The sequence below is a fragment of the Anabas testudineus genome, chromosome 2 (assembly GCF_900324465.2).
Source record: "Anabas testudineus chromosome 2, fAnaTes1.2, whole genome shotgun sequence".
Taxonomy (NCBI): domain Eukaryota; kingdom Metazoa; phylum Chordata; class Actinopteri; order Anabantiformes; family Anabantidae; genus Anabas; species Anabas testudineus.
The window spans coordinates 3,697,270-3,711,015 of record NC_046611.1 but is presented as its reverse complement, the minus strand read 5'-3'; the positions used below and the strand labels follow the sequence as shown (position 1 = coordinate 3,711,015).

Here is a 13,746-nt window from a genome sequence, read left to right as displayed (position 1 = left end):
CTAGTGACTGGAAAAGTCCAGTCCTGTGTTTGCAGCATAGTCAAAACATCCTGAAGATGTTTGTCTTTTTACTGAGAGTATCATCAACATCTGCACGTCATAAAACCAAATTGGAAAGAAAAATGTCAAAACAACTGGAAAGCATGCCTGTAAATTACCTAGCATTTTAGGAAATTGCCATTTTTACTGTGACCATTCTGCCTTGAGTGCAACCATAAACAACCATTTTTCACTATATTGTTACTTGGCAGGAATTCTGTCACAAAAGAGGAGTTTTACTGGGAGAATCAGTCATGGAGAGAGAATATTAAACCCAAGTCACCATTAAAACCAGTTCTACTCCTCACTGTGGCCATAAATTCATGGCTACTATGCTGAGCGGGTCTTTACACTACAGGGAGGCTCCTCCTGTCAGGAGTAATGGCTGCTGTAAATCCAGTCATACAGAAGCATAAAGTGGTGCATCCCTCTGCCAAGAGCTGGACGTATATGTCTGGACAGAAACCAGCGCTGGAATGGTTCATCTTTCTTTAAGGAAAATGGGTCAAGAGATGCAAAACGGCAGCATGTGAAGGTTTTCTTCATCCCTACAGCGTCGTGCAAGCGTATTAATAATATTTACTCACATGGCAAAGCACAAAGAAAACATGTTACCTTGAGTAGAAATGTGCTTTAATGATACAAACATGGCATAAAAGCATTAAATGTCTCTAATTACAAGTGCAACCTCCAGCTGAATTTCATCTTTCAAGCACAAAGGCCTGTTCTTTGTGCCACCACGTGCATTAATGTGTACAGTATTGTTCTGCGAGTTGGCCTGGATTCTCCCAAAAGCTCAGTAGCTTTAGTCCTGATTTTTGTTGCCCACATGGCCCAACGAACGCCCCAGGCATAAACCACCGACCACTATGTGTCTGCTGACAGAGCCTTGCCAACAACCACAATAACAACACAGGATTTATAGTCTACGTTGTAGTAAAACGCCCTCTATTGCTTTTGTTCAATATATAATTTCAGCTATTTAACAAGGCTCAAAGCCATTAAATCAAACATTACCATATCTTTATGTGGCCAGAAATCCAGAGCAATACATTACAGTTTTTTCTCAGTTGAAATGTTTATTGTCTACAGCAACTCCTCGTTTTTTTTTCTGTGGTAAGGAGTATGCTAATTGAAAGCATATTCTTTAATAAGCCTTCGCTACAGCTACAAAGGCAACACGCCTTTAGAAATACCCTGGGAAGACAGCTCTAAGTCAACGCTGAGATGGGATGTGATGAAAACATGCTTGGCAACTTTGAATGAGAACATTTACTTTAGTTAATCCAGCGACTGAGGAGATAATCCTCGCACTTGACAGTCTGTCAAGGCCCGGGCTGGGTGAGGTGTGCTACCATCTTTGTCCTGTGGAGGGCAACGTTTTCCTGGCATAAAACTGCAGCGGCTGCAACAAAGGCAGCTTTATCAAACAATACAGTGGTTGGAAAAAGCAATATCAAATGGAACAGGCAGAGTAATCTATAAAATGGCCCAGGCAGGATTTTATACTGGTCCACAGAGCCATATATCTGAAACAAATCCAGATTGGTTGTTCCGGGATTAAATTTGACCTCTGGTTTCATTTCCTTGTTGATAAGAAATGCATCCATCTAGATATGAGAATTTATCACCATGAATGTGTAAAGCTGCAGACTGGGAGATGCTATTGATTTCCAGACAATAAATGCAATGAAACAGATACAAAATCTGGTGTAAAAAGAATAGAAAACACCTAATTTATGTCTGTTTTGTTGTATAGTTTTATACGCATTGTAATAAACTACAGTCCAGAGTGCATCCTCCTCAGTTCATCTCCAGAGAGACATACAGTATGTCTAAAACTGTATTAGCTGCACTGGAGGCAGATTGAAGCTAGCCTCAGTAATTGGACAGCATTAGATGGTAATGGTATTCATCCGAGCTGAATTACTAGAAGACTCGAACCCCCCTGACACCCTCCAAGATCCACAGAGGACTCTAAATTAATTAGAGACCCAGCCTCTCCTTGTTGTGCCTGATATGTTGTCTCCTCTAAAAGAAAAGCTGCAGCATGATGCTATCAGGTTAAGTGCATGTGTGCAGCGGGCTTAGCTCTGACCGTGCCTCTGATGCCACATGATGTCCATCTGCAACTGTATATAACTGTATATACGTGTGTGCTCGTGCAGGGTTTGGGGTACAGTTTGTGGGGGCTCAATAATCTCTTCATTAAGCAGAAACCCCCCTCGGTTGGAGCTCTTTGCCTAATCAAAGGGCCGGGAGCGGATCTCTGGCTCGCTGCTAAAGCAAACATCAGGGACACAATACACCGCGCAGGTTCTTCATTCATAAATAAAACATGCAACTAGGCTGTTTGTGTGTGTGTGTGTGTGTGTGTGTGTGTGTGTGTGTGTGTGTGCTCGTCAGCGAGACTGAATTCAAATGAAAGTGTAACACGAGGAGGCTTCGACCACTTTGCTGCCACATATAATGTTTCTGAAAGGCCAGGTCAGATGTGCCACAATGAGGACAAATCAAGACACAAGTAGGAAAAGTAAAGTTGTTAAGATGCAAATAAACTAGATTGTAATTATTTCTTTTCTAATTATACAACAATAATTATGGCACCGTTTTACAAGAGGGGAAATACAGAAGAACATATGTTGTCTGATATGACTTGTTATGGGGATGAGGTTCAGTCTAAACTGTGTTTTATTCACTAGAATCTGTGTCTCATGTCCCCAGGGGCTCCATCAATTCAATTATCATGGAGAGCCACTACATTAGACTTTACCACTTCTCTCTTAAACTGCCGCCAGCACCATAGCAAATAATACACACACCCCAGGAATATGCTAAATCATATGAGTGGCCCATTTATCAATGCCAAGGCAGCTCCCCCGCCCCACCCACATGCTCCGAGTCATTCAGTCACACACACAAATACACTCCAGAGAGTGGGTGAGAGGGACGGTGTGGAGATGCGATTTGGGCTTGGCTGTCAGCGCTCGTCACCCGGTGAATGTGCGACGCGCTGGGGGTGCCCCATCTCGGCCCTCGCCCCCTGTCCGTGCCTGATAAGGCCAATCTGCAGAGACAGCACCTGAGTCCCCCCCCCCCGGTCCCCAAACGTCCACGCTGTCACGCAACCTCCAAACAGCTGTCAGAAACACTCGGTGAAGGTCCCTCAGCGGTGAACATCCACAAGGACTCTGTCTTTTTCTGTCTTTTTAGGCTAGAAGCCTCAAAACCTTCTTATCTACTGACAGCACACTACTACATACACTCATCTTAAAGGTGCTTTTTATGGTGGTTTAAACTTTAATCAATCATTGTCAAATAAACTGTGATACCTGGAGCGGAAGCACTCGACCGAACAACGCTTCACTTTCAGTTCTATGCTGAAACTCAATCCAGAAAATTTCTTGTAGGATCTGACAGAGTAGAAGCCTCCACTCTTCTGTTCAATCGCTCAGTTGTTTACTAAACTAAAAATGTGTTTTTGTCAGACACAGAACAAGCAGAGAACAGTTCTTCTCCGATCTATACCAAGATGTCTGACGGCTATATAAAAGTATAAAAGTGTTTCTACAGAGCTGAGTTTTCTCCACTACTACATGAAGCTGATGTCAGACGGGATTTTTAAACCAGCAGAAACTGGTTAAGTTCTCGTTTGCAAACCAGTTCTGTTTGACAACAATAGAACCAAACCCCGTTTTGCACAGCAGCAGTCACAACGCTCTTTTTATCATCTTCTTTAGTTTCTTAAAAACTGGATTTGCTTGGATTAAGATGGACACAGTCTTTGATACTTGTCTGTTCCTTCAGTGGTGGAATCCGTGGTGTTTCATTTGTTGAAAGTACAAATAGAAAACGAAATAACTTGCTGAGAAGGGCATTCAGCCCTCTCTGATAGTGAATTTCAAAGTAAATTTTTCTTGATGTAGTGTTATAAACTATGTCACATGCAATCTTGCAGACTGTAGCACATGAGAAATGTTTTCATGGACAGAAATAGCTGATTCCTATCATGGCTTCAGGGCCTATTTTACCATGCTGTGCCACCCGTTTCCCACTTGATATTCAAAAATGCAGCAGCTCCCTTCTTATCTTAACTTCATTTTCTACATGAAATACTCTGGAGAAATCTGATTTTTAAATGAGCAAGTTATATGATTAAGCCAAGTTGAAGTAAAGAAGAAAAGTCTCTCATTGTTCGCGTGTACGCTTCACTCAGCCGTGAACAAATCAAACGCTGTAATCAAGCCAAGCTTCCCGGGAAATGACTGTGTGTGAATCCACTGGATGTGCGATGCTCCTATCTGTTTAAGCTCAGATATCGCTCAGCGTCCACAAAACCCAAAGAAAAATAAAGCTACTTTCTCTCAAAGCCAGATGGTTTGTTTTCACATGCTATTTTGACAGCCGTTTCCAGTGGTCGTAATCTTACCTAACAGTTTTAAACGGCTTTTTAATGGCGAGCCCGGCCCCATCAGCAGAGCAGGCACTGCTGCCTTTACAAGCCTACATGTGCACTTCTGTTTTCTCTGTTTTCTGCCTGACAGGAAACCCAGCATCCTGCCCCTGATGGACTTAGATTGCACTTCGGTGGGGCATCAAGAGACGTCGGAGACAGAGAGCGGCCCTGCCCTGCACCACGCCTCTGGTTGTGGTGTGAAGAATTCCAGGGAAAACCTACAGCAGAGATGAGGCTGTGAATGAGCAGCTTGACTCGAGAGAGACAGTGCAGGCTTGTTGGAAAGGAATCGAGGCCCTCACAGAATAAACCGTGACCTGTGCTCTATCAAACACCCAACGGGAAATCCACTGTTTTTCCTGTAAGACTTTTAGAGAGTGCTGTACGGAGCAGGCCAAGAGCAGCATGTCGAAGCCCTAATATCAAGTTTAAGAAACAAACGGTGGTCTGACACCGACAGATCTGGTGGCTGTCAGAACAAATTACTCCACACTAATAACAATGCATCTTGTGTGGCCATATTTGTGGTGATACTGTGATTCCTTACTTAGAGCGCAAACACTGATTTTCATGCAAAGATCCATAACAAAAGAGTGTTGTACTTCAGCACTGCCAGTAGCCGTTGTGTTTCACAACAGGAGAGCCAATTAAAACACACGCTCCTTGGTAAACCGTGTTGTTAATGCTGTTTCATTTACAGCTGTTTAACTGCACAAGCCAGACCGTGGGTCTTACAATTGCGGCAGTGTGTTGCACGATAATAAAGACGCCTTTCGCATTCTTTTCCCCTTCACAATGCAGTAGTAATGGTACAGCATGACATGTCTCAGCAGAAGCAACCAGCACTGGACTGCAAAGGGTGGCACTGCCGCTTCCTCTGATCACGTTACACAGAAGACACTAATGGATGTAGAGAGCGAAGACCAGAGAGACATCAGACACAGAGGAGGGGGAGATCCACTTCAAAAGTCTGTGGCTGTTTTAATCCGTCTCTCTAGGTTAGTCCCCTGGCAGGCGAAGATGGGGGTTGGGGGACCCGAGTGGGCATGGAAGTGGGCGTCAGGGTGCGGGGGTCTGCAGGGCACACAGGCTGAGGCTGGGTGAGCCGTTCTCACTTCACACTGCCAGCCCTTTCACAATTATCTCCTTGATGCAGCAGTCTCTTTTTCTGTTTTTATTGAAGAACCGTGCCTGAGCGCCGAAGCCTCCCAGGAATGCCAGAGAAAAAGTGCAAGGGGACTCCGACGGGGATAATCCCAATTTCAAATGGAGCTTAGTGATATCCAGCTCCTCTCTTTCTTCCTCCAACCCCCCTCATCCTCCTCCTGTCTGGCACAGATAACTCATCCCTCTCGCTCAACCCTGTGCATGCGCAGACTGCAATTCACACACCACTATATAGTAATAATTAGCATGTCATCCACTTGCTCGAGTAGGCGAGCTGGGCCTCGAGTGGAGTCTGTCGGCGTGGTGAATTATGTATTTTTTCAGGCTGTGCTGAGGTCAGACGATGCAAGGTTAGTGTTACAGGAGGAGGCGCTGACACACAGAGGAGACGCCTCGAGGTGTGGACACATAAACTGAATTACAATCTGTGCACACAGGTATCAAGGAAGGAAACACCACCTATACATAGGCGGTGTAGGCTAACAATGCTCATAAGCAGCTCTAGAGGTCTTTGTGACCTCCAGAGAAGACAAATAAACTCATAATGTGCACTTAGGTGAAGCATGTCACTAGGATAAACTTGATTTTCCCCTGCAGGCTACAGTGAGAGCTGACCACATGATTCTGAAGGTCGTGTAGGGTTCACTGGAGGATGCATGGATTCCCTTCAGCTACAGTATACAGTGTCTGGGCACAGTGGAAATCAATACTGACTGTAATGGTTTCACATGCAAGACTCAGATGACTAGGAGACTCAGTAAGAGGTCAACAGAGCTAAAGTTCATTCAAACAAGTCCTCTCTTAAAGTCCTCTCATTTGTTTTAATCTACTATATATAGATACATGTTCAGGACAAAACATACAGTTCAACATTTCTCTAATTTAACTGCTGTGTCTGAAATAAAAGCAAGACTTAAATGACAGTAAGAAGCTGTCTGTGAGCAACTCACTGACTCCCTGCCCAGCTCCAGGGGCACTGTTCTGTATCTGACCCTGTGCTTTGACCTCCTCGACTGCAGGGAGAGGCGAGAAGAAAAAAAACAAGCATTCCTCCTTCAGGGATCAATAGAGAATTACACACAACAGTGCAAGAAAATCGGAGCATATCAGCCCTTGTGTGCTGTTGCTTTAGGCCTGCTGCCATCAAGAGAATCAGAGGCGTCACTGGGGTGCAGTCAAACAGCTGGGCCTGTGGTTGAAGCCTCTGCTCGGAGGCAGCAATCAGCTGCTTCATCACATGGTTCAACTTTGATTTGTGACCTTTCTGAGACAAACCTGCAGTAAGCAAACATCCACACCGACAAATATGCAAACAGAGAGGAAGCCATGCACTCATGTAGATGTACCCTGCTTTCAAAAGAAGTGGAAGCACAATATCAGCAATTTCCAGTAACACAGCGTCCAATGCAACGTGACTGCAGCAACTACTGTGTGGCCTGGTGATGTTACACAACCTGACCTTGCACCTGACTACCTGTTGTTTGTGCAAGAAGATTAAATAGGTCATCGAACCTCCTCCAAACCAGTCTTTTTACTTACTCCTAGTCAAACATTTCCTTGTTTTACAGTGACATTTATTTCCTTTTTTAAGTTGGTTTGGTTTAGTCTTTAAGGTTTTGTACCAAAGCACTACAGATTAGCTGCTTATGCACTCCACGTTTGTCTGCTACAGTATAAGATCATCTGATGAAGTGTTGAGACACTGCAGATTGACTTTGTCTATTTGACAGCTTGGTAGGGCTTGACAGCATGTGTGGGTGTGTGAATTTGTGTGAAGTGAGCACACTGTGGCTTTTTTGGCTTTGCGCAGATTACAGGGATGAGCAGCTCCACTGTACTTTACCATTGTTCCTTCGCTCTTGCTCCGTGCGACTTCCCTCTGCAGGCGAGCCACGGCCAGCTTTTCCCTAAACAAAAAAAGGGAGATGAGAGGAAAATAAGAGCGAGTTAAGGTCGTGGTCGTAGTTCACAAAGTGGCCAATAATTTCAGTGGCACATTTTTCCGCAACTCAACAAGTAACCTCTCACAACAGGAGTTTCTTGCGTTCTTGTCGTGGAGAAAAAAGACTCTGAATCCACTTTTAAACTGATCATCGACTAACTAGTCATCTAATATTTAAAAGTCAATTTTGAGCCAGTATATGAGGAATCAACACGTCTCTTTTCCATCATTCTCTGTACACACACAAGCAATCTGAGAAGGATTTGTGTGCGAACCACTCAAAACAGAGCTTGCAGTTCTCTCCAGACATAAATAGCTCAGAGGAAACAGAAAGCAGGGCATCCTCGCACCAGACCTTACATGCAGACACACACTCATAACAGACTCACACTCCCTCTCTCGCACAAACACTCACACTGTGAACTGGGCTAAACAAAGAAATTGACTGTGCGCGTCCAATCCTTTTCCCACGTGAGGGCATTCCAGACTTTAATGGGATAAATCTTGGCACACTAGCACGGATAATAAAGAACCCTGTTTTATTGCTGCTCCTGAGGTATCACAACAACTGACACACGAGGGAAACACAGCTCCAGGAAAACACACACAGTATGTACAGTATTCTGTTTGTTAAAAACCATATTGCAGGTGGTTTCTATCCAAAGTGCAACAAATGTGTTGAAGAGGAAACACCTGCTCTGCAAGTCTAACATGTGTTCTTCATAATCTGCTGGTTCGAGACCAAAAGTCATTAATTCAAATGTCAAATACTGTATTAATATTCAGTAAATGTTAATACAGTGATCTACATGTATTAAACACAGTCCACACAGATGCTCTGCAGGTATCAGACTCACATGCATAGCTCGATATGCTAATGAAGTCTTTAATTAAGCTAATGAATGCCTTCATTAGCAAATATTCAAGATAGAAAGAGACTAGCTTTATTGTCCCTAAGGATATTTCTCTTGGATACAGGTGTTGCTCAAATAACCCTTCCAAACACAAGAATAAAACCTTAATTAAATAAAAAATTATGAGAAATAACTTACACACATCAGTACATTTATATATTGGTTGTTAAGATAAAAGTCTTGTCTGATAAACTGTATCATATCAATCATGATAACAAAATGAAATCAGGACACAAGAATACATCACACAACCTTTAAGTCACCTAATATGGGAACATGGGCCTAATAAAGAAGAGTATACAGCAGACAGCCCCGAGTAATCACCATCACCTGCACATTTTTCACATTTCTGCAGTGGAGCAGACACCCAAACCAACATCCCCAACCCCCAAAATAACTCATGACTAACACCCCCCCCCCTTTGCCTTTGACAAGAAATCATTGTTTCTGCACCGCTTACCTGTCGGGAAAAACCCCTGGTGATTAAGAGACAGCTGGGGATGTATAGCTGATGGATAAATCCACCGTCTGGACTGAAAAGAGTGCGCTGAGCTACAAACTAATGCCGGTAGAAAACATTCCCCAAACCGCGTCCCGTCTAATGGGACCAGACTGAATACCGTCGAGCCGGCACGCTGATTGTGAAACACACAAGTTGTGGTTGCGACAAATCCGGGAGGAAGTCAAGCAAAGTGCCAAGGCTGTGAGGCAAGGGGGTGTGTTTGGGTGTGTGACTGTATTATACGAGTTTGTGTTTGCATTCATTGTGGGAAAAGTTGTGTATTAGTAAATGCAGCTCATAGGAGGGAGTACATGTGTTCATTAAAGTGAAGGTGTTATGTGTGCGAGTCTGCTCATAAAGACACGAGTGAGTACGCGTTGGTGAAACTGTGTGACTGGCTGCTCCACACCTGAGTCTGACTAATACACTCATGTTCCACTTACACACGGTGTCTCGTCCTATTACCACATACTGTACGCGTACGCCAGCACCTTAAGAAAAAAAAAAAGAAGAGAAAGGGGTAAAAAGTCCCTGGAATTTCTCACTGCAGATACTGTTTTGTTAAACGGGATCGTTCTGGCATTCCTCCAGTCTGTGTTATGGCTGAGCGTCAGCCGTGGAAGGGGTTAAGTTTCAGGCCACTTATGCACAGGCATGTTCCAGGAGCAACGGAGCATGAGCCAACTGCGCCCCGAGAAAATCATCGCCAAATATAGAGCAATTTGACATTTTGTGTTAAACATAATTACAGTAATTGGCACAAGCAGTAGTCAAAACAGTATTCCAGCGCAAAACGCTCACCGACGCTGCCATGGAATTATATATTTAAACTGCATGCAAGCACACGTATGTTTGGACCACGTATGTGTTAAAATACGTTTTGCTTTGCATTTCACTCCTAATCGATGTAAGACGTTTCACCAATCGTTTACTCTGTCAACTTTCAGCAGCTGTGTAAACTGGACAGGCTGTTATTTCAGAAGTTTAGGCTGGAAATGCAAAGAGGTGTGTTATTATGGCATCTGGGGAAAAAGTGTGATGGACCAAGCACATTATCATGTTTTCATTTTCCCATAACACTAAAATTCGGTCAGAACAGAGAATCACACAGTAGTCATTACTGCTTCAGTCTTGTTTTTGTAGTTATGGCCATTGTAGCTAATGGTTGCGATAACATTAGGCCAGACAATCAGTCAACAGCGAAGCCAGATTATGGAAGTCATATTCTTTTGAGGTAAAAGAACTGTGTACTGACCACGCCTGTAGTGTAATAATCCCTCATGGCAAGAGCAAACACAACTACTGGAGATACAGCAGGTCAACGTTTCTTTTACAGTTAGCTCACTCTACCTGTCTCTGAGCAATAAACTTCATTATGATCAACATAAACGTGCACAAAACAACAATAGTAGTGCATGTTAGCAATGTACTGTATACTATACACTGTGCTCGCTCAGTATGTATTTCATGCTTGACCGTGACTAAACAGGAATTATGTCAGGCCACGGTTCTTTGTCCAGCACATCCAAGCATGTGATGAAAGCACAAGCTGACAGTTAACCAAGCATACATTCCTCCTGCTCCTCGCTTGGCTGAGTAAACTCCAGGAGCCAATCATGAGCGGTGTCAACACGGACCTCCAGCAGTTCCCGATGACCTGGAATCACCTGAAAGCTCCAGAGGTCCGAGCGGTGAAGGGAGGCTAAGCCAGCTCTCAGCTACAGCACCCGGGTTCTTCTGCTGTGTGTCAGGAGACAGACGGACGACGCTGCTCTACAGCTGCTATCACTTTCTAACCGATTCACTGGTTTGAATGCAAACAACAGATAAGGTCACTTTTATTATATCTGTGAAGGCCCTCTGGCCTCTGTGGTTGTACTTTGTTTGTTCTTCTCTTGCAGGTACAGGTGATTAGTGGGCGGGGCTGTCCACTTGGGCTGACAGGAAGCACCTGGGCCCAGTGCTTCCAGCCACTATTAAACCTGCCACCTTGCTCTCCCTGAGGAGAGACTCTCTCAGCACCTTTTGTTTCAGCAGGTTGTGACATATGTGACATTATACCTGTCTGAATGTACTGGTTGTGCTTCAGACGTTTGAGGTTAGAACACTATACCAGATTTTGCATCAGCTATGTTTTCCAGGTTCGTACACCTGCTTGCTGTTGCTACACAAGTTTTCCCTTCATATTCATAGTTGACGCTTTGTTCATCTGTTGTCCACCTACACACGATTCCAGCAGCTTCAAAAGCTCAACATCTCTTCCTTGTCACACTCACAGCAGATCAGCCCCGTTTCCTCCACACATTCTCCTCCGCTCAGACACTGTGTAAACCTCCCTCCAGCTCAGACAACACGCCGGCTGTTGCTTCAGAGCGTTGCGGCGGCTGCGGCATGCAAAGACACGATCTGTCAGGGCTGAGGGAGGATCAATCACACCCAGAGCATTTGCCAACCTGAGCTGACATGTTGGACTCATACGCTTTGAACTGCATTGTGGGAGGCAGACGTTTAGCTGTGTTTTCATCACTGTTATCACGGCTCCTGCATACAGGTGATTTAATCCATTGTACATTGTTTGCTGTTAAGCACATAATGAAAGAGGAAAAAAAGTGCTGTCTCCTGCGTTTTGGTTTCCTATTTCCCTTGGAGTTCTGTACGCCATCTTATTATCAGGTGTGGTTTATCTCTCCACTGTTGGATAGATGTTAACAGATTAAACACCACATAATGTTTCAGCTTTTCCCTGCAGCAGTTACTCACAGTGACATACAAATACACACATCAGGATGTATAAAAGATGCATAAATATAAACCCTCTTTCCAGCATTGTCATTGAACTCACTGGGAGCAAAACATTTCAGCCGACCTGAAAAACAAATGTACGCAGAGCGGCCAAGAGGGATGTATAAATGTTTGGATGAGCGCAGAGCTTCCATGCATTTATGTATTAGCGTCTGCACTCCTGCTGAGTTAAGAGCCCTGATATGCACGCAATCTTCGTGGCCGTCATTGAGCAGCTACAGTTTGGCCCCAGCTCCGGAGCGGTCATTCCCATTCCTAATCCTGCTACAGCTGGGTTATGTAACCCTGTGCACCGATCCAAAATTTCACCCCATCCCCCGCTCAGTACTGGACAATGAGCTTACCGAGGCGTTTGATAAGTTATAACATCCAACCCAGGCTGACAGGAAAATAGAGTTACAACTGCCAGTAGAGTTAAAGTCGAGGGGGTGTGAAAACGGTCTTGCAATGCAAAAAATGTTTTAGATGAAGAACTGTGCATTGATGCACCGTACACGGCTCTAATGTCTAACTTTTTGGGGTGGTCCCATGATGTCGCACTAATGTTTCTGTAAGAATTAAATGACTACATTTGTTTTTGCAGTCGAGCACTAAACAATGAGATGGCATCGAAATCCCCTTCAACCCCTAGTGTAAACATTTTCATCTGTCTCCAGCGTCTGAGGGGTGGGGCTTCACATCTGTGACCGCTCAGTTGGTCCCAACGCATTAGGCAGGTCCAATCAATCACCAAGAGGCTCTATCGTGGATACCGAACGGCGGCCTGTACCCACAGCTGGTTCCTGACCCGCTGTCTCCCGCCACGGACCCCGTCTGCACCGGAGGGCAGAGGGAAAACAGGAGCCACATGTCAGCACCTCACACGCCCAACCACCCAGCCAGCCAGACAGGCACAACGAGCCTTACCTCACCACGGCAGACCATCAATTATTGACGAGATGAAATGTGATGAGGTTCTACTATGAGCACACAAAGACCACGCACTTTTTCATGTTGCTATGTGGCCTTGTGATGTCCTAAACTATATTTTTGTTCTTTGTGATTTGAAGAAAATCGCTGCTGATACTTTTGCACTCCTATGGCGCTGCTGCTCCGAACACAACCGCTGTTTTCCAAAGTTGATTTGGATGCCAGAATGCCTCCAAAACATATAAAATGTGAGTCATCTAAACACTTCATTCAAATGTATGGAGCTCTTTGTTTGGACACGTGTGCACCACACTGGGTAGTGCAGTCAAACGGGTTGAGGTGATCACGATTAGTGAGATTTATCCAAAGTCAACAACATGCCGAGAGCTGAGAGTTGTTTATGCTTTCCCTCTGTGATAACATCTAGCCCTTGGTGCTTTACGACAGTCTCAGCGCCAGATAGCTTAATTACACTGCAACATAAAAGCACTGGGAAACCTTATTGTAGGTTTTTGACAGGAGGGACCGACATTATCTCCAAGCACATGATTGATGGCTGCAATCACATAACTATGCACATGTTTGTCTTTGCACATGTAAACAACTTTAGGGAATTATCTGCTAAATCAGAGTGAGGGCAAATTACATCATTTTGTAGGGGAAGATTGGATCAAATGAATTCACTGCATCTCTAAACTTTTGAAGCAGCAAAAATCAGACTTGAGGATCCCTCCGAGACTCCTCCTGAACTCAGAGGAATGTGCTCACCAAGCGTGGATTACCCCTGCCTGCCTGACTGTCTGTCTCCCTAAATGTTTTCTTATTCTGCGAGCAGGGCCTGACCTCAATTGTTTCCAAGCCACAGACGCATTCCTGTTCAGACAAAACAAAACATTGTGCATGAGCAGATGTGCTTTAAAAATGGCCGCAGCACCCGCTCGCCCGTTCTGTCAGTCTGTCGGGAGGGTTTACTCACCGTCCTGGCTCACGGAGAATGAGAAACTGGAGCTAGACG

General features: G+C 44.5%; 1 protein-coding gene across 4 annotated transcripts in view; it reads right to left on the bottom strand.

Moving 5' to 3' along the window:
• LOC113163266 (nck-associated protein 5-like) overlaps positions 1-13,746 on the bottom strand; it is a 121,429-nt gene that overhangs the window by 51,075 nt on the left and 56,608 nt on the right. For 3 of the 4 annotated variants that reach the window (XM_026361726.1, XM_026361727.1, XM_026361728.1), the window contains one exon: positions 7,506-7,569. In XM_026361726.1, the coding sequence (XP_026217511.1) occupies positions 7,506-7,569 (64 nt within the window). Of the gene's footprint in view, positions 1-7,505; positions 7,570-8,978; positions 9,198-13,746 lie in introns of those variants that run through there. The other variant, XM_026361729.1, reaches the window with a different exon arrangement.